Genomic DNA, 18,899 nt, shown 5'->3' on the forward strand with positions numbered 1-18,899 from the left:
CGTGCAGGAAAGTGAGGTGGCCTGGTGTCATTACATCTTTCCATTTTTCTAGAGAAGCCAGAAATAGAGATTTTTATTTTTGAAATTGTTTATTTTTAATTGTTGTCTCAGTTTTTTTAAAAATCTGTGGGCTGATTGTGGCTGGAGGGCTGTCATTTGGAGGAGTTGTTTAGACATGAGCCTCCTGGGGGAGAGGTGCTGACCCTGACCATACTCAGTACCTTGCTGAAAACGTGGTACATGGAGGGTGCTTCTCCATGTTTCCTGAGAAACGAATGAATGGATAATTACATTTTGCTAAGACAACCTATTAAAATTAGGTTGGATTTTATGCATCAAAACCAGGGAAGATCAGAAAACCAGGCCATGGATTGTGCTGCAAAGAAAAAAAAATCTGCCCTGGGGGGGCACCTGGGGGCTCAGTTGGTTAAGCGTCTGCCTTCAACTTAGGTCATGATCTCAGGGTCATGAGAGCGAGCCCCACATTGGACTCCCTGCACTGTCAGCTGGGAGTCTGCTTCTCTCTCTCTCTCTCTCTCTCTCTTTCCAAAATAAATAAATCTTAAAAAAAAAATCTGCTTTGGGTTATCCACAGCAACTTACAGTGACTTGGCAGGAATAAAAATGTGTGAAGAAAACCCTTGAAACCAAGGTTCATGAACTAGGTCAGGCTGTCTCAATGGTGCAGTCACTAACCAGACAATCAAAGGGGATTTCTTGGTATCTTGATAGAACGCTGCATTATTAAATTTTTAATTTTTTTTTTCCTACTTAAGGCAGACACATTATTGTGGTAAAAAGAACCTTGCAAAGACTGGGTCTTGTCATTTTTCCCTTTAGGGTCACCGAGTAAACCTCACCACCAAGCGTTTTTCATCTGTGTCTTTGGCCTGTGGTTGCTAGATGCAGAAGCTGGGTCAGAATCCACTGTATTCACGCCAAGCCCCAGGGAGGACCTTTCTCTGGTCAGAAGAGAGTGTGAGGAGAATGAGGTGATCTTTAAGGAGAAATGGGGACAGAAAGCAGCGCAGCCCAGGGGGCTTTCCATCGACTTAACACTTCAATAACCAGCTCTTTTGGCTCAGACATAAAGGCAGCGGTGGTGCCCTGGGCTTCTCTTGCCAGAACTTTTCCCCAACATGCTCCTCCAGGGCTCAGCCCTCTGAGGGTCCGGATCTCCCAGTCTTCATGCTTCATTGCTGAGAAGGCGCCTGCTAACTCCGGCCTAAATTCTGCGGCTCAGGCTCCAACCACTAGCTGTCTTGATTTCCTTAGAGAAATTGCTTGTTAGAAAAAAGAGAGAGGATGACCCATAATTACCCAGATAATTCAGACAATCAGGGCAGAAATGATCCTTTTTTTTTTTTTTTTTTTGCCACTTCCCCCAGACTGATCAGTTTGGGTCATGATTTTAATCTTAGTCTTCCTTCAAGGGACCAATATTTTTTTTAAAAAGATCAAAAGATTTATGTATTTATTTTTAGAGAGAGAGAGAGCATGAGCAGGGGAAGGGGCAGAGGGAGAGGGGAGAGAGAATCTTTTTTTTTTTTTTAAAGATTTTATTTATTTATTCATTCGACAGAGATAGAGACAGCCAGCGAGAGAGGGAACACAAGCAGGGGGAGTGGGAGAGGAAGAAGCAGGCTCCCAGCGGAGGAGCCTGATGTGGGGCTCGATCCCATAACGCCGGGATCACGCCCTGAGCTGAAGGCAGACGCCCAACCGCTGTGCCACCCAGGCGCCCCCGGGAGAGAGAATCTTAAGCAGACTCCACGCCCAATGCAGAGTTCAACTCGGGGCTTGATCTCACCACCCTGAGATCAGGACCTGAGCTGAAATGAAGACTTGGATGCTTAACCAACTGAGCCACCCAGGCGTCCCGAAAGAACATTTTTGACATTATAGTTTCTCATTTGTGGTCAGAGACATTAATGAGCGTGTACATAGCTATAGTAAAATGTATGTATGCACACCTTCCTCCCTCCCTCTCTCTCTCACACACACTTACTGCCCAAGAGAAAATCAGAACCAAATATTTAATGAAAAAGTAAATTCAGTATACCCATAGCATAGTAAATTATTCTCGTTGTGCTCAATTATAGCCAATTCTAATTTCAATAGTTGTGTTTGATTTTGATTGGTCAACGGAGAGAGATGGATGATGGGAGTTATCCTGAGTCATAAACTCTGAGTGAGTTTGCTCTTCTTAAATTCATCTCAGAGAATTTGGGAGGGCTGAGGACCAGGGTAGGAAAAATCATCTCTGCTGGGACGCGGGGCCTCCTTTCCCCTGAAGACCCTGTTTCCTGGTCATCCAGCCTCAGCCTTGCAAGGGTTGCCTAGTGAGAAGAATAATGGGGTTTTCAGTAATGTTTATTGAAATATTACTATTTGCTAACTGCTTTATATACATTTTTATTTGTCTCACAGCTGTTTGAGATAGTGTTTTATTTTGTTGGTTTGTTTGCTTCACAGATAAAAGAACTGAGACTAAGAAAGAGTAGGATGGAATCCTGCCCCTGCCCATGCCCCCCACGCCCCCAGCTAGGAAATGGCAGGTGGGCAATTCAGTTACCTGTGTGCGCCCTCACTTTGTGAAAAGAGCCTGCATCTTCCATGACTTGTTCCAGCAGGCTCTGATTCCCACACCTCATAAATGATTTCCCCCTCCCCTGAAAGAAGCTTTGTGTCATGTGAGGGAGAGGAAGAGACTTTGAAGAAGAGAGTGAGAAGACATAAAGGAAGTAGGAAGCCACACAGAATAGTGGAAAGATCCAAGTCTACACTAGCTTGTGTAGTGTTCTCGAGCAGTAGTCTCTCAAGGATTTACTATGGTGTCATACTGAACAAATACTGATAGATAATAAGACAAAATAACTTCGAGTTTTTTGTTTGTTGCATTTTTAGTAAAATGTTAAGCAATTGACAACTCCAAATATAGCTCTTCTGACTCCTGCGTGGCCACTCCTACTAGATGCCAAACATTCTCAAAAGTGGACTGGAGACCGAAGAGTACTACTCTTTAACATTTTCTTAAGAACAGAAGAAAGTAACTCTTCCTTTCCCTTCCCCCAGTCTTTCACTTCGGTCAGCTTGTTTTAGGTACTTTCTTTCAGGAGAAAGGTGGTCAGGACCGTTCTGTGATGATTAAGAGCCCTTAACATGCTGTTTAACAAATTCTTTTTTTTTTTTTTTGTAAGTAGGCTCCACACCCAGCAAGGAGCCCAACACAGGGCTTGAACTCATGAGCCTGAGATCAAGACCTGAGCTGAGACCAAGAGCTGGATGCTTAACCCACTGAGCCACCCAGGTGCCCCATCTGTTTAACAAATTCTTATTCCTATCAAGGGACATTTTTGTTTTAATGAGACCTCTTCCCACATTGAAGTGTGAAGATGGGACCACAAGGCACAAATGATCTTCAATTCGGCCTTGGTTCTTTCAGCAGCTCGGTTCTTGTGTTTTTATATTATAGAACTGTTTTTGCGATGCTCTGAAGGCAATCCTTGTCTCAGCTTCTAAATTTTAAAAATCTGCCTTAAGTACACTTTTCCCACTCTGTACCTGAAAAAAGAAAGAAAGCAGGAAAGGAAGGAAGAATGAGCGTAGGGCAGGGGGTAGGGAGACAAGACTTCCATCCTGGGCTTCTGTCACGAAAAAAACCTCTCGCCTGAATCACTAGGCCAAGAAAGAACCTAGGTTTCCTTGGTCTGAAATGAGTCTCTGTAGGGATTGCCTCGGCCTTGCAAACTCAAAGTATGGTCCGCAGGACAGCGGCAGGGGTGTGCCCTGGGGCTTGTTGGACACGCAGACTCTCTGGCCCCACCCAGACCTACCCGAGTTGTATCTGCAGTTTTACAGGATCCCCAGGTGATTTGTGGGCACGTTTGTTTGAGGGGCACTGTCTTTGTCCACCACTCCCATAGCAGGCTGTGTAACAGGACCGCCTGGGGTCCCCACAGTTGCCTTGTCAGTGTAAGGCCCTAAGATATGTGTATAGAGGTTAAGGCTCCTCACGCAGGGGCGCCTGGGTGGCTCTGATGGTTAAGCATCTGCCTTCAGCTCAGGTCATGATCTCAGGGTCCTGGATCAAGCCGGCTTCTTGCTCAGCAGGGAGTCTGCTTCTCCCTCTCCCTCTGGTGCTCCCCCTGCTTGTGCTCTCTCGCGCACTCTCTCTGTCAAGTAAATAAATAAAATCTCAAAATAAATAAATAAATAAAGCCCCTCGGGTCATCTGCCGCAGCTGGCCCGGCCCAAAAGCCCACCCGTGCGGTATCAGTGGCCAGCCTCCCAGGACACAGGGCAGCAGGAGAGGGGACGGGTGTCTGCTGTGGCAAGTGGAGAATACCCAGCACGGCCTTTTCACTTTCACCCACTAGACTGTCTTCTACAAAACTTTCACGTCTGCTATTCTCCATCTGGTTATGTGAACGAAATTCTTTCTGGGTCCCCTACCATCATCACGATCAAATATATCCTATCTCTCGGCATCATACTTAAGTCCCTTTCTGGTCGGACTCCTGTCTGATGTTCTCATCTCATTTTACTCCCCTACCCCCCTCTTCCAGCCAGGAGCCAAACCAAATCACTGGCTACTGCTCGCATACACAAAGCCTTCACGCCCCCACGCGTCCCCTCCCGCCATGCCTCCTGGCCTTCAGGTGCTCCCACAGCCCTGGAGCGGCTCCGTCAGTGCGCCCATCACCCACGTGCTGGGGTGTTTAGCGTGTGTCTAGAGACTGCCCACAAGTCAAAGGACCCAGTCTGTCTTGTCTGGACCGGGGTAAGAGCAGTTTGGGCTGGGGGTGGGGACGAGTGAAGGACAAAAACCGAGTGGGCTGAAGAGAGAATGGGAAGTGAAGAACCAGAACCTGCTATTAAGAGACAATGCATTCAGAAAGCTTTGCTGTGAGGGGGACAGGGAAATGGTTAGGATCTAGGTGGAAAAGTGGGCTCGAGAGAAGTTTTTAAATTTGTTTTTAAAGCCTTATTTATTTATTTATTTATTTTTGCAGGGGGTGGTGAAGAAGAGTGGGAGCATGCCCACTCGTGCACACGAAGTGGGGGGGGGTGCAGAGGGAGAAGCAGACTCCCCGCTGAGCAGGGAGCCTGACTTGGGGCTCCATCCCAGGACCCTGGGATCATGACCTGAGTTGAAGGCAGACGCTTAACTGACTGAGCCATCCAGACGCGCTGTTTTTTAATGTTTTTCACATGAGAGACATAACGGTGTGGTTATAGGCTGGTGGGTACTGAGGACACAGAGAGGAGGGGGAGTTGTAGAACAGTGGCGTAGGATGGGTGGATAAGATGCATAGGGAGGGCCAGCCTTAAGGGGAGCGTGCACTGGCCTCTGCAGTGATGGAGAAATCTGGGGCACACGGGCCCGGATGCTGGAGGGTGTGTAGGGGTGGCAGAGCTTGAGCCTGCCGTTCTCAGTGAAACCAGAAACAAAGTTATCAGATGAGGGGGCAGGGAGATAAGGGGGTGAGGGGATTGAAGTAGGTATGAAACTGACGTCTAGGGGAGAGAGAGCACTTGTGGACCAGGGAAATATAATGCTTGCTGGGTAGTAGGACATCCAGATGAAGCTTGTGGTCATGCATTTTAAAGTGAGACCAATCAGCATGGTTGTGTATTTTCCTCTGGCTAAGTTAGTTGCACAGTTACCAGCGGGAACACAGGCAAAGATGGACATGATTTCCTCTCTCCTGGAGAGGATGTTTTAGAAGAGAAGATGGCACTGGGTCAATAATTCCTTATATATTACAATGTGATGGTTGCCATATTGAAAAACACAGGGCAAGAGAGCATCCAACACGGATGCCTGGCCCAGCCTGAGGGCCTCAAGTGAGCCCTGTATCTATGGAATGAAGTTCTAGAAAAGACCTGAATTCTTGCTTCTTTTTTAAAAATATTACACATAGTGTGGTGCAGGAGTAGAGTAGTCATGAGTTACATTATAATTTTCTTTCTTTGTGATCTGCTTTGTCATTCTTTCATAGGAGCTGTAAACCAACCAGGAAAATTTAGCATTGGCTCAGAACTTTAGAGTACTTGCGGTGACCTTGCCGGAGGCAGGAAGGACACTTGAGGAAAATAGGCAGTACAGTAAAATGCATGAAATATATTTTCTCTCTCTTATTCCATTCCTTTCTGTAAACCTTCCTCGAAGTGCCGGCAGTTGCTTAAAGATTCATAACATGGGAAGAGAGAACATATCTTCTCGCAGCCCATGTGCAGCACGAGAGAAGCTGGTTGAGTGGAGGGAGGTGGGGTTTGCAGAGAGGGGCTGGTGGTGGTTGTAAGTATAATAGAAGTTAGCAGGTTGTAAGATTGCTTTTCAGCCTGCAAGACCCTGTAAAAGTATTCGTTTTCAAGGGAATTGTTTGAAATACTACCTGGGAGGAAATTGCCTCAGAATCTCGAACCGTGTAAACCCAAACCTTTAAAGGGAGGAAATAAAGTCTAGTTGAAATTCTTTGTAACATCATTTCATGAGATGAGTGGCCATGGAGGGCCTTGCCCTGTCACGGGCAGCCCTGTATCAGGGCGTCTCTCCCAGGGCTGGTCAGCTAAACACTCCGGGACCTAGACCAGCAGCATCAGCACCACCCACAAACCCTTCCCAGACTCATGAACCAGGATCTCTGGCAGTGGGGCCTAGCATCTGCATTTAAATGTGATCCCCTGGGGATGGGAAGAGCTCATTAAAGTTGGAGAAGCAGTGACCTAAAATACTATTGATCTTTCATCCTAGTCCTTTGTGTTCAGCCTATTTATTAAATAGTTTCAGAGATAAATTGCTCCTACAGCTTCCAACGAAACCAGACAGGTGTAAAGAAGCAAGGACAGGTGTAGTCACATTGGGAGAATGAAAAGAAAGCTTTTGAGAACTCTGCTCAGAATAGAGCAGGATTCTCTACTTTGGGGCGCTTGACATTTTGCTAATGACAATTTTTGTTGGAGGGAGAGCCTGGCACTTAGGAAGCTTAGCAGCCCCTCTGGCTCTACCCACTAGATGCCACGGGCACCCTTCCAGTTTTGGGTTGTGACAACTAATAATGTCTAAAGACTTTGCTAAATGTCCCTTGAGAGTGAGGAGGACACAAAATCACCTACCCCCTGGAGAACCACAGTAGAGCCATGAGAAAGGTAGGTGTCTTCAGAGGGGGTTATCAGGGAAGGGAACATTGTCAGAGGCAGGGGAGTGGCCTTCCTAACAGGGCAATAATATGAACCAGTGCTCAGTGCTCCCTGGGCACAGTTGCATTTTGCGTGCTTTCCTCTTTCAATCTTTATAACATGTTTGCTGTAAAGCAGGTATTATTTCCCCCACTTTATGGATGGAGAAACCAAGGTTTAGACATTGTCACACAAAGAAGTGACAGACCAGGGATTCAATCCCAGGTTCCCTCTAACCATCATGCTGTGTTGCCAACCATATACAAATACGTGTATATGTATCTCCATCTGTGTCTCTCTATCTATGGGTCTGTTGGCCTTTCCTTAACTGTCTTCTGCCTCTAGGAAGGACTGGAGAGGAGAAAGTCCTTTGCAGGCCAGAGCCCCCAACTGACTTTCAAAGCAGTCTCGCTGGCGGGCAACGCAGGAGAGAGCGCAGCATCTTCTCACGTTGCAGCTCCCGCCCCTCCCCCAGTTTGCCCTGTCCCCAGGAGCCCTTACCCTGCTTGTTTGCTCTGATTGCAACCTCTCTCCTCCCCATGGTGAAAGACGAGTTTGTGGGTGCTTATCCCATCTCCCAGCAGGTTTCTGCGGCAGGAGCCCTGCTACTCACCCTGACTCCCAGCCGAGTGCCTAAATACCAAAGTCTGCACTGTCCAGGGCCTGGGGGGACAGCTCGCACCATCAAATGGAGCCTCTGGGAGGGGAATGTGCACATGACATGGGAGGGGAGTTCACATGAAAGGGCAGCCTGGTCTCTCCCACCCCTGAGAGAGTTACTTAGCATTTTTGAGACCCAGAAGGCCCCCCGGCCCCTCAGGAGCCAGGGGCTCCAGAGATGGTCAGGCCCTGGGTGGGTTGGAGAGCGTGCATAACGCTCTCTGGATCTCGCTTGCTCCATTTGTAAATTGAGGGGATGGGACCAGATGGTCTCTTAGAGAAGGGATGCCTCATAGGGCAGGGGTTTCTCAGCCCTGGTTGTGCATCAGAATCACCTGTGGAGGGAGATGCCAGCTTTCCTGGCCCTCATCTGAGATTCATTCGGTTCTGTGGGCCCCAGCATCTGACTGCAATGCACAGGCAGGGCTGAGAACCGCTGCATCAGGAGAAAGGGCCTGGGGCTGGACTGATGTAGTGTTTGGGTGCTAGCTCTGTCCTGAGATCCCAAGACATTTACTTAATGCTCTGGACCTCAGTTTTGTACCTCTGTAAAACTGGGGTTATGACGGGAACCTCATAGGAGTAAAACAATAGCATTGGGTATACTGGTGAAGTGATGGTCCATGGCAGACATTCTGCGTGAGTAGACGCCCTTCTCCAGCCCCCTCTGACACTCTGTTAGGCAGGGCTGTGCATTTGTTTGTTTGTTTATTTATTTATTTATTTACCGGGATCACGCCCTGAGCCGAAGGCAGAAGCTTAACCGCTGTGCCACCCAGGCGCCCCTGTTTATTTATTTAAAAATATTTTTTAAATTTATTTGACAGAGAGGGAGCTCACAAGCAGGGGGAGAGACCGAGGGAGAGGGAGAGGGAGAGGGAGAGGGAGAGGGCTCCCTGCTCTCCCTACAAAGGGCTCGATCCCAGGACCCTGGAATCATGACCTGAGCTGAAGACAGATGCTTAAGCGACTGAGCCAGCCAGGCATCCCATTTGTTTTTTAAAGAGGAATTTTATCATGGATTGGTTTAAGAAATCAAGGGAATGAACTTCCTTTTGCACTCTGTGCCCAAATATCGATCTTTTCATCTGATCACTGCTATAATAGGGGTTGTAATGATCTTCTGTATGCAAAATATTTGAAGGTGGCCAAAGGAAGATTGTTTTAAGAAGTAGTAGAAGGAATTATATAGCAAAATATTAACAGGGATTGATCTGGGATGGTGACCGTTTTTGCCTCTCTACTTTCCATGCATTTTCTAAATACTTCCATGCTTCAAGCCCTTTAATAGCTTCCCTTGGCCCTCAGCACAGCATCCAGTCACCTCCGTGCACCTCCAACACCTGTTTGGCCCTACGTTTAAGCCTCTTGAACCTCTTTTTGACCTCCCTTTCCCTTCTCACCCTGGGCTTAAAACACACACTTTTTAAAAATTGTGGTAAAATATACATAACAAAATTTATTTTTTTTAAAGATTCTATTTATTTATTCGACAGAGACAGAGACAGCAGCAAGAGAGGGAACACAAGCAGGGGGAGTGGGAGAGGAAGAAGTAGGCTCCCAGCGGAGGAGCCTGATGTGGGGCCCGATCCCAGAACGCCAGGATCACGCCCTGAGCCGAAGGCAGATGCCCAACCGCTGTGCCACCCAGGCGCCCCCAAAATCTATTATTTTAACCATTTTTAAGTGTGCAGTTGTGTGGGTTCACCTACATTCCCAATGTTGTGCAACTGCCACCACTATCCATCTCCAGAACTTTTTCACCATCCCAAAGTGAAACTCTGTACCCATTGAACAACTCCTCATTCCCCCTTACCTCCAACTTCTGGTAACTGCTATTCTACTTCCTGTCTCTCTGAATTTGCTTCTTCTAGGTACCTCATGCGAGTGGTATTATGCAATATTTGTCCTTTTGTGTCTGGTTGATTTCACCTAGCATAATGTTTTCAAAGTTCATCCATGTTCTGTAGCGTGGGTCAGAATTCTATTTCACTTATGGTCAAATAAGACTCCATTATATGTACACCACATTTTGTTTATCCATCCATGTGTTCGTGGACATTGGGGTGTTTTCACCCTTTGGCTATTGTGAATAATGCTGCTATGAACATGGGTGAACGAGTATCTGCTTGAGTCCCTGCTTTCAGTTCTTTGGGGCTATACCCAGAAGCGGAATTGCTGGATCACATGGTAATTCTGTGTTTAACTTTTTGAGGAAGCACCCGACATTGCCATGGTGACTGCATCATTTTTCATTCCCACTAGCAATGCACAAGGGCTCCAATTTCTCCACATCTATGCCAACACTTTTTATTTTCCTTTTATTTTTGTTTTGTTCTAGTAGCCCTCTGAGTGGGTGTGAGGTGGTCAGAGACAGACTTCTTATCAGATCCCCTTCTCTAGCCCAGGTCTTTGCACATGTGGGTCGCTCTGCCTGAATCTGGCCTCCTCCTCATCCTTTAGGGGTTAGCTTAATTCTCACTCTGCTGCAAACTCTTCTCCAGTCCCCCAAACTAAATTATTCCCCTTTTATTTATTTATTTTTAAATAATTTCTACATCAAGTGTGGGGTTTGAACTCATGACCCTGAGATCAAGAGTTGCATGCTCTTCCAACTGAGCCAGCCAGATGCCCCTAAATTATCCCCTTTTTAATCTCTCGTATATTATGCTGTTTGTCTCCTCTGCAGCACTTGCTGTAATTTATAATTAGGTGGTTAATAATTTATGTTTCAAACTCCTATCAACTTAAGGAGTCAGAGGCCCATGTTTGTGTGGTCACCTTGTGGACCCAGTTCCAAGCTCAGTGCATGGTCTATAATAGGAGCTCAATAAACTGTCTCATGAATCCTTGGGTTGTCTGGTGCTCCCAAGGCAAGCTGAGGCAGAATAGGATGCAGAATGATGGTGAGGGCATTTTTGGGAGTGAACTTGCCAGTTGATGAAGGCAAAACACAAAACAAGGGTCTTGACTTTCAGTTTATGTTTTAAGCTGACTAAAAGGACATTCAGGCTCCTCTCCTCTCATTACAATTAAGGCAACCCTGAGAGGTCAAGCAGCCCGCAGAGGTGTTGAATGTGAGCTCTTCCTGGCTTAGACTGCAACCTGGCTGCGTCAATTTCTAATTGCCTTTGTCTATAAAATGGAGATCATATTACCTACCCCTAGACTCGAGGTGAGTATTCAAAGAGTTACTATGTATAAATTGTTTATTTTTTAAGATTTATTTATTTATTTAAGAGAGAGAGAGAACATGAACAGGGGGAGGGGAAGAGGGAGAGAGAGAATCTCAGGCAGACTTTCCGCTGAGCGTGGAACTGTACGCAGGGCTCAATCCCATGACTCAAGAGATCATGACCTGTGCGATCATGACCTGAGCCAAAATCATGAGTCAGATGCTTAACCTACTGAGCCACCCAGGCACTCCTGTATAAATTGTTTAGAACAGGGCCTGGCACATAGAGAGCTCTTGGTCAATAGTAGCTATTATTATTATTTAGTAGCTTTCACTCTAGTGATAGAGGGAAATAGCTAGTACCCACAGTTAAAGAATTCTGCCAATTGCTTCTTCTGTCTAGTGCTCACAGTTGGGTCTCAAAGGGAGCTGTCCATCTCTCTCTCTGATCAGGTCCAGAATTAAGGGAGTTTTAATGTTTGGTTCTTAACATCTCTCCGGGACTGTTCTCTGGTTGTGTGGTCCAGAGGGGGTCACTACAATAATTCTCTAAACATTGCTCCGATTGAGGACTCAGGATAGAGGGAAGCTCTGTCTTCCATCATGAAAATTAAAGGGACTGTGGATTCTTCCTCTTTTGTTGCTGGCAGCTAGAGCTGGGCTTGTGATCCATGCACGGACAAACAGGTGCTTTTGCCTTGGAATCTTGAGTCTTGATAGATTCAGGCATAGGTGAAGGGTTAAATAGAGACTCTTCTTGGCAGCTGTGGAGGATTTAAGGAACCACAGTATGACATGAGTGTCTGGTGGTGCCAAGTGTCCAGGGGTGATGATGCCTTTGGTGGCATCCTAGGCAAATGGTTGCTTTTTGTTTGTTTTGTTCTATTCTGTTTTGTGACATGTCTATTTTATTTTACATTGAGAAAATATACATAATAACAAAGTCTAAAAGGAATTCAGTAATAGTTTTTTTAATGATTGCTTTATTGAGTTATAAACTCATAACATACAATTCATCTATTTGAAGTATATAATTCATTGGTTTTTAGTATATTCATGGAATTGTGCAACCATTGCCAAAATAAGTTTCAGAACATTTTTATCACCCTTCACACCAAATCCCTGTACCCACTAGCAGTCATTTCCTACTCCCCTCTCTGCCCTGCCAGCCCCTAGCAAACTGTTCTGAAACCAGATTTAAACTATACCTTCCTTCCCTTGAGGTAAAGTTCCTTCTGAAGTCTTGCATTTGTTAACCATTGCCGCAGAACAAATTAACCCAACATTTAGCAGCTTAAGGCAACATACATTTATTTCCTCACAGTTTTTGTGAAGCAGGAATCCAGGTAGTGCTGGAGCTGGGTCCTCTGCTCCAGGATCTCTCACAAGGCAACAGTGTGTTGGCCCAGGCTGCTGTCTTATCTGAAAGCTTAACTGGGGAAGGATCTGTTTCCAAGCTCAGTTACACTGTTGTTGGCAGGACTCAGTTGCTTGAGGATTATTGGACTGAAGTCTTATTTCTTCAGTAGCTGTTGGCTAGAGGCCACCCTCGCTTTCCTACTACACGGGCCATCTCAATATGGCAGCGTACTTCATCAAAGCCAACACAAGAGAGAATCTGCCAGCAAAACAGAAGTCATAATCTTTTGTAACCTATTCGTGAAACTGGCATTCCCTCAACATCACTATATTCTTTGACTAGAAGCAAGTTACTAAAGGGGAAGAAATTACACAAGGCCATGAATACCAGGAGGCAAGGAGCACTGGGGCCATCTTGGAGGCTCTGTACCAAAACTGTCCTGCAATCCTTCCATGAGATATGTAGGCTATTTAGCACCTTTCTAATGCCTTTCTTTTGGGGTTGAGCTAACTGTAATTGGTGACTCTTATTTGTGGCTAGACCAATATATGTGTTTGTTGCTTACTATTCTGCAATTTTATGATTCTGATTTCTATTGATCTAGCTCCCTTCTCTGTAAAGTATAAGCTATTTGATAAAGTTATTAACACTGCTTTTTCCTCCTTCTTCCCCCAAAGGTATCAATTCTGTATCTGAATAGTTCACTATTCAGAGCCAACTAGCCAACATCCATCTGAAAATCAGTTTGGATATTAATCTCCACAAAGATCATAGAAGAGAGGTTAAAAGCCTCTTAAATTAGCCCTATCAAAATTGGAAAACTGAGTCCTATTAATAGAACAGCCTCATATTCAGGCCAGGGTTTTTGTAGTTTGTCCTCATTTGGGCTATGGCCAGAAGGTTGCTTCCTTCCTTAGAGGTTCTGCAGAATTTTAGTATCAGAAATCCAGAGCAAACTAGCTTCAGCAAGAAAAGGGGATTTGTTGGCTCACATAACTAGGAGAAATACTGGGAGGCTCACAGGATCAAAAGAACTGTAGAATTCGGGGGGCTGCAACCAGTGGACCAGGGCAGGCAGCTCTCCTCCTAGCTCTTGTTATCATCTCCACCATCTTCATGTCTCACTTTCTTGGCCTCATTCTTTACTATTGCAATCACACTTTGGTATGTGACCTTTAGTCTTTGAGCCAGAAGGGAGAGAAAGGTTGGGTCAGGTGTTTACTCCCAGGGGTACTATGTTAGGCCAGGCCTAGGTTACATGGCCACATTCCTGTTGCCAGAAGAAGGACCATGCAAAACCAATGGCCACTACTGCCCAGGGCAGACCAACCACGTAAGTGATCCCTGAAATACTGGAGATCCCAAATAGGACAAGACAATGCCATCGTCTGTGATAAAGCCCTGTCTGGGAACCGTACACTGAACAGATTCTTTTTTGCGCAATGTTTTTCATGGAGTCTTGGAATTCACGTTATTGCAGCCAAGGTCCAATGTCTTAATGCACTGGAGAAATAGGGTCGCACTGAATTTTTCCATTACAGATTTTACTTGTTCCCCAACTGCCTGACGCTTGGGGAAAAATTATAGGTAGAGACATGAAGGCCAGGGATGATATGAAAAATAGCTGTCCATTTCATAGATTCATGACCAAGGTTAAATTATAATAACAAAGGAGACCAAAGCTTTTTATATACTGTTACTTTCTGTGATTTACGGGCAAATTGTTTTTTTGTTTTTAACCTTTCAAGTAAGGAATGATTTGTCAAGTTCATGAAAACCACATGTATTCAGAGACTCATTAATCTTAGTGCCAAGGGCAAGTCTTGCTTTTAGACCCATATAAATATGGATTGAGATCAAGATCAGTCAGACTTGACTTTTGGGAGCTGGAATATGGTTCTACCTTTAAATATATATATTGACACTGGAGTTACCCTAGTAACTCTTCTAAAGAACTCTCTAAAAACTCATCCTGTCCTGGTACCATTCACAATTGTTCAGGGATGTACTCACAGCTGATCACTTATTCTTTGCCAGCTCTTTATGAAGGGCCCCGTATGTGCCAAGTGCTGGAAGCAATTGTGCAGGATAACCTGCCTGATCCTCCCCACTTATAGCTTGGTTTAGAGTTCTCCCCCCAAGTAAGGAAGTGTCTCACTTTTAAATTTAGATTAGGGTCCAATATTAAGGATGACGGTGGGGTGTAGAGAAGTAAAGATAAAACTTACCTGGTGTCTCCCAGAGGCATAGTGGGGTGTAGAGGTTCGGAGCTCAGTTCTTGGTTCAGACAGACTAGGGTTTGACTCTTAGCAAAGTCACTGCCTAGCTTTGTGACATTGGGAAATTAGTTAACTTCTTTAAGCCTTGGTTTTCTCATCTATAAAATGGGGCTAGTAATAACATAAACCCTACAGGATTGTTTGATGTGTTTTTAACAAGGGAATCCAAGGAAGACATTTAGCATTGTGTGGGCATTCTGCTATAAAGGCACTAGAGTGGTTGTAATAATCTCAGGAATTGTGATTTTTGGGGGGTCTTGTGTGTCTCCTTTACACCATGCTTTTAGAACCTCTCCCAAGTCTCCATACAAAGAGCAATCCACTGCCACCACGTGGGGGCAGCACAGGGTCCCTTGGCAGAGACTGTGGAACTAGGCCAACTTGGGTTTATATGCAGGATTTAACTCTCAGAGATCCAGTTTCTCAACTGTAAAGCGAGACAATACTATGTGTTGTGAGGCTTAAAGATAATATATTTAAGTGGGTGGCAGATAATAAACTCCACTTAGGCTGGCTTTCAAACAATTCCCCATCTGGCCATCTTTGCCATTCCAGGTCACAGTGGTGGTATAAGTGGAGATCTTTGGAAGGCAAATCTCAGCTGTCCCTGCCGTCAGTTTTGTTCTCATTCTTACTGGTCCTGAGTCAGACTTCACTGCTTTTAGGTCTGGCCTGATTTCATTCAAACCAAGGCCTGTGGCACCATGATAATGGCACTGCCATTAGAAATATGGTCTTCATATAACACCCTTCCTGGCATGGAAGTTTCAAGGCAACACAGAGATCAATCTCAGCTCTGCGGAGAGTGGGCATGTAAGACTGAATTACAAATACACACTAATGTGATTATGATTTTGCATCAAGACTGTCAAGGAACATTAGCAAATAAAAGATTTGTTTGATAGAGAAAAAATGATGTTCAGAGGTCAAAGTTCCTTGAGGAACGTTCTCTCCACCATCTGCCTGGTACTGGAAAGCTACAAATCAATAAAAAGGCTGCATTTCCCCAAGTTATCAATTCTTCCTTCACACTGCAGATTCTCCTCCTCACGCCATTTCCCGTGGGTCCCCATGCAGAAGAGAAAAAAGCCTGGGGGATGTGTAGAAGCTTGGTGACGTTTGCTGACATTCTCCCTGCTTGTGTCTTGCAGCCTACTTCTGCTTCCTCCTGACTGCTCTGGGCGTGACAGCTGGGGCCCATCGCTTGTGGAGCCACAGGTCCTACAAGGCCAAGCTGCCTCTGAGGATATTTCTGGCTGCTGCCAACTCCATGGCTTTCCAGGTGGGGATGGAGGGTTCTCTCTGCCTTAGGGACCCAGCACAGACGGCACTGTGGGAGAAGGCACAGGCCTACTCCCTGTGGAGCGTTTATTCCTCTGCCCCCATTTCAGCCTCAGGGCTCAGGTCGCCAAGCATTCCCTGTCTGACCCAAGTTTGTATCTCCTTGTAGCTTTAGATATGGTAGAAATGTCCTCCAGGGGCTTTGTACCCCTAAGAACACTAAACCACAGAGGAGGAAAGAGATACCTCCACCCACAGCCCATGCCCAAGAACCCTCAACATCTGTCCGGCTCTAATCAGGGCCAAGTTCTGTGCTGAACATGCTCTCTGCATATTGCATTTGACCCTCACAGTAACCCCATGAGCTAGGTGTTGTGTGTGTCCTCCTTTTCCAGATGAGGACCTAAGGTTTAATGAAGTGAAACAACTTGACAAATTATATGGCTAAAATCATATGGAGCATCCAGGAAAGGCAAATGCAAGTCAGTCTGACTCTAAAGCCATTGCTCCTAGAAACCATATCCCTGGGCTCACCCTAAGTTTGTGGTAGAGGTCTACTGAAGATGGTGCTGGCAGACAGGATGTGAGGCTTACTCCGATGGTTGCTGGCTGTGAATCACTTACTCATCTCCAGTTTCTTCATCTGTGAAAATCCAAATATGACCTCACTCCCATAGTTGTTACGAAATCGTTTAAATTGCGGGGAACTATAAAAATGTAACAGAGGGTCATCACTGCACTAGGATTGGCCCATATCCTTTAGGACAATTCTAGTAGTAGAACTCTCCCCACCAGCTTGGGCACTTTCGGAGCTGCTGGATTTGGAGTTGATATGGATTTCTGTTTCCCCATTTTCTCATCTGATCCAGGTAGGGAACAATGTGCTTTCGACGCTTCTGCCAATACATGAATGCAGATGATTCCAGGCCCCATGCATTTTCACCCATCGGGAAGAGATGGTGATTCCCCAAACTGCTGTAGAGTCCAGGGAAACAGGCAACCCAGGAGCCTATCTGTGCCCCTCAAACGTGCAAGCCATGTGGCCACCTCCACAGTGGGCCTCCCATCCCTACAAGACAATCTGACCCTGAGCATTTCTCCAAGTCACTCTCATGTGTAAGGATTCATTTCCCCATTTCCCTCCCACAGTTCAAGCCTTCATAAAGCATGTAGGATATAACACAATAGATCAGTCAGGGAACACAATTCATATTATGGATATCTACTGGTTATAATTCAAGCACAGCTGGGAATTAGTACCAGGGTCCTAGGGGAAAAGCTATTGTGCATAAAGGAGTAATTGGCAGCTTCTCGGTTTTATGTTCTTTTCTTCACCATTGGCAATGGGAACTGAACCTGAACCACACTTTATTTTGACTTCAATCATCTTAGTTCAGTGTTGTGCTTTGTTTATCATAACAATCAGTTATGATAATGATAATTTAGAAACTCACTGACTTGGGTCTTAGATGCTATTTAGGACTTACGTTGGTAATTTTCATTTGTTTTGTTTGAGCAATTTATTATTTCTAGCCTTCAATTACACTCTCATGATGTGGTTACAAAGCACCTCTATTATTAAAATTTTTTTTCCAACATAAATAACTGAAATTGAGAACATAAAATTCTTATTTCTCTTTTCCCAAGGAAACTATTTATTTACAACTCAATTTTTGACAACCTAAGTTTCCTTAGCCTAACATCACATAACAGAACATCATATCGTGATTTTAACTTTCCTTTGGGGAGAAAGTACATTGCAGAGGGAAGTACCCAGGTTCTAGAATAAATTCTTGGCTCTGCCATTGGCTAGATACAGGTCCTTGTGCAAGTCTCTCTTCCCTTATATGCAAAGGCGGGGGAAATAAATGATATTTCCCTCACAGGGTTGTTGGAAGGATGAAATAACGAATAAAAAGTGCCCAGCTTATAGTTGTACTCAGTGAAAATTGTTCCCCATTGTCTTTATGAGAATTGGCATACTGTCACATTCATTTCTGTGTTTTAGGGCCTGTCATGTCAAAGGCACTCAATGATAGCTTGTTAAAGAAATGAGAAATGAATGAATAGTTTCAGAAAGTATTTTTAGAAATCATCAAATTTGAACGATGCCTACTTCTTTCAGGCCCACATTTGTGGTGGATATTTTTTTCACTTATTTAACAAATGTTTATTGAGCACCTACTATATGCCAGGCACTGAGCTAGCTACAGTGGGTATAATGATTATCAAACACAATCATGATCCTTGCCTTCATCCAGCCTTCCATCTAGTGGAATATTAGAATTCTTACAGTTTCCCAGTGGAAATGTCAGTACTGCGTGGGTCTGGGGTTTATAACAATGTCACTTAGACCTAGGTGGGAGGTATCTGTTAAATCAGCATCCGGCCAGCTTCCACACGTGCATAACTGTGTCAGTGGGAAAGAATACAGTCAATCTACACCACTTAACCCCGGGGAGAGAACAACCTGGGAAAGTAAAAATGTGCTGTGATCTGTCCATCTAGAGTACAGACCTGTAACCCCGATTTAATGCAGAGTCATTAACTTAGTTTCCCTTTGATGGCCTCATGGGTTTTTAAAGATCATTTCAAGGGTTCTCCTGTGCTTTCCTTGGTCAGAATGGCCATGCCTTTGGCCAGAATGGACAAGTCATGCTATGGTTGTCTGTATTTAGAGATGAGCAGGGATTTTGCTAGAAGCTGCAAATGAGACCTTCACGAACAATCTTTTTCTTAACATTGGGGCTTAAACATTTGAAATTCCCTCTTCTCTTTCTTCTGCAGAGGGTGTGTGTACATGGGGCAGGGGTAATAGTGGGAAAGGTGGAGGCTTTTCAGTCTGAAAAGATGAAGATGGCCAGGAATGCTAGACAAGGACCTATGATAATCCTCTGTCCCTTACATTCATCAGAGACCCCCTGAGTTCCTCTCTGGCGCATTCTCCTTCCTGATCAGT

At 45.1% G+C, this 18,899-nt stretch overlaps 1 protein-coding gene across 1 annotated transcript in view; it reads left to right on the forward strand.

Annotated features, from left to right (window-relative positions):
- SCD5 (stearoyl-CoA desaturase 5) overlaps nucleotides 1–18,899 on the forward strand; it is a 140,654-nt gene that overhangs the window by 67,691 nt on the left and 54,064 nt on the right. Inside the window, exon 2 of the mRNA XM_040625307.1 lies at nucleotides 15,811–15,941. Within this exon, the coding sequence (XP_040481241.1) occupies nucleotides 15,811–15,941 (131 nt within the window). The remainder of the gene's footprint in view (nucleotides 1–15,810; nucleotides 15,942–18,899) is intronic.

This window comes from Ursus maritimus, unplaced genomic scaffold (assembly GCF_017311325.1).
Source record: "Ursus maritimus isolate PB19 unplaced genomic scaffold, ASM1731132v1 scaffold_8, whole genome shotgun sequence".
In the NCBI taxonomy this organism is placed as follows: Eukaryota; Metazoa; Chordata; class Mammalia; order Carnivora; family Ursidae; genus Ursus; species Ursus maritimus.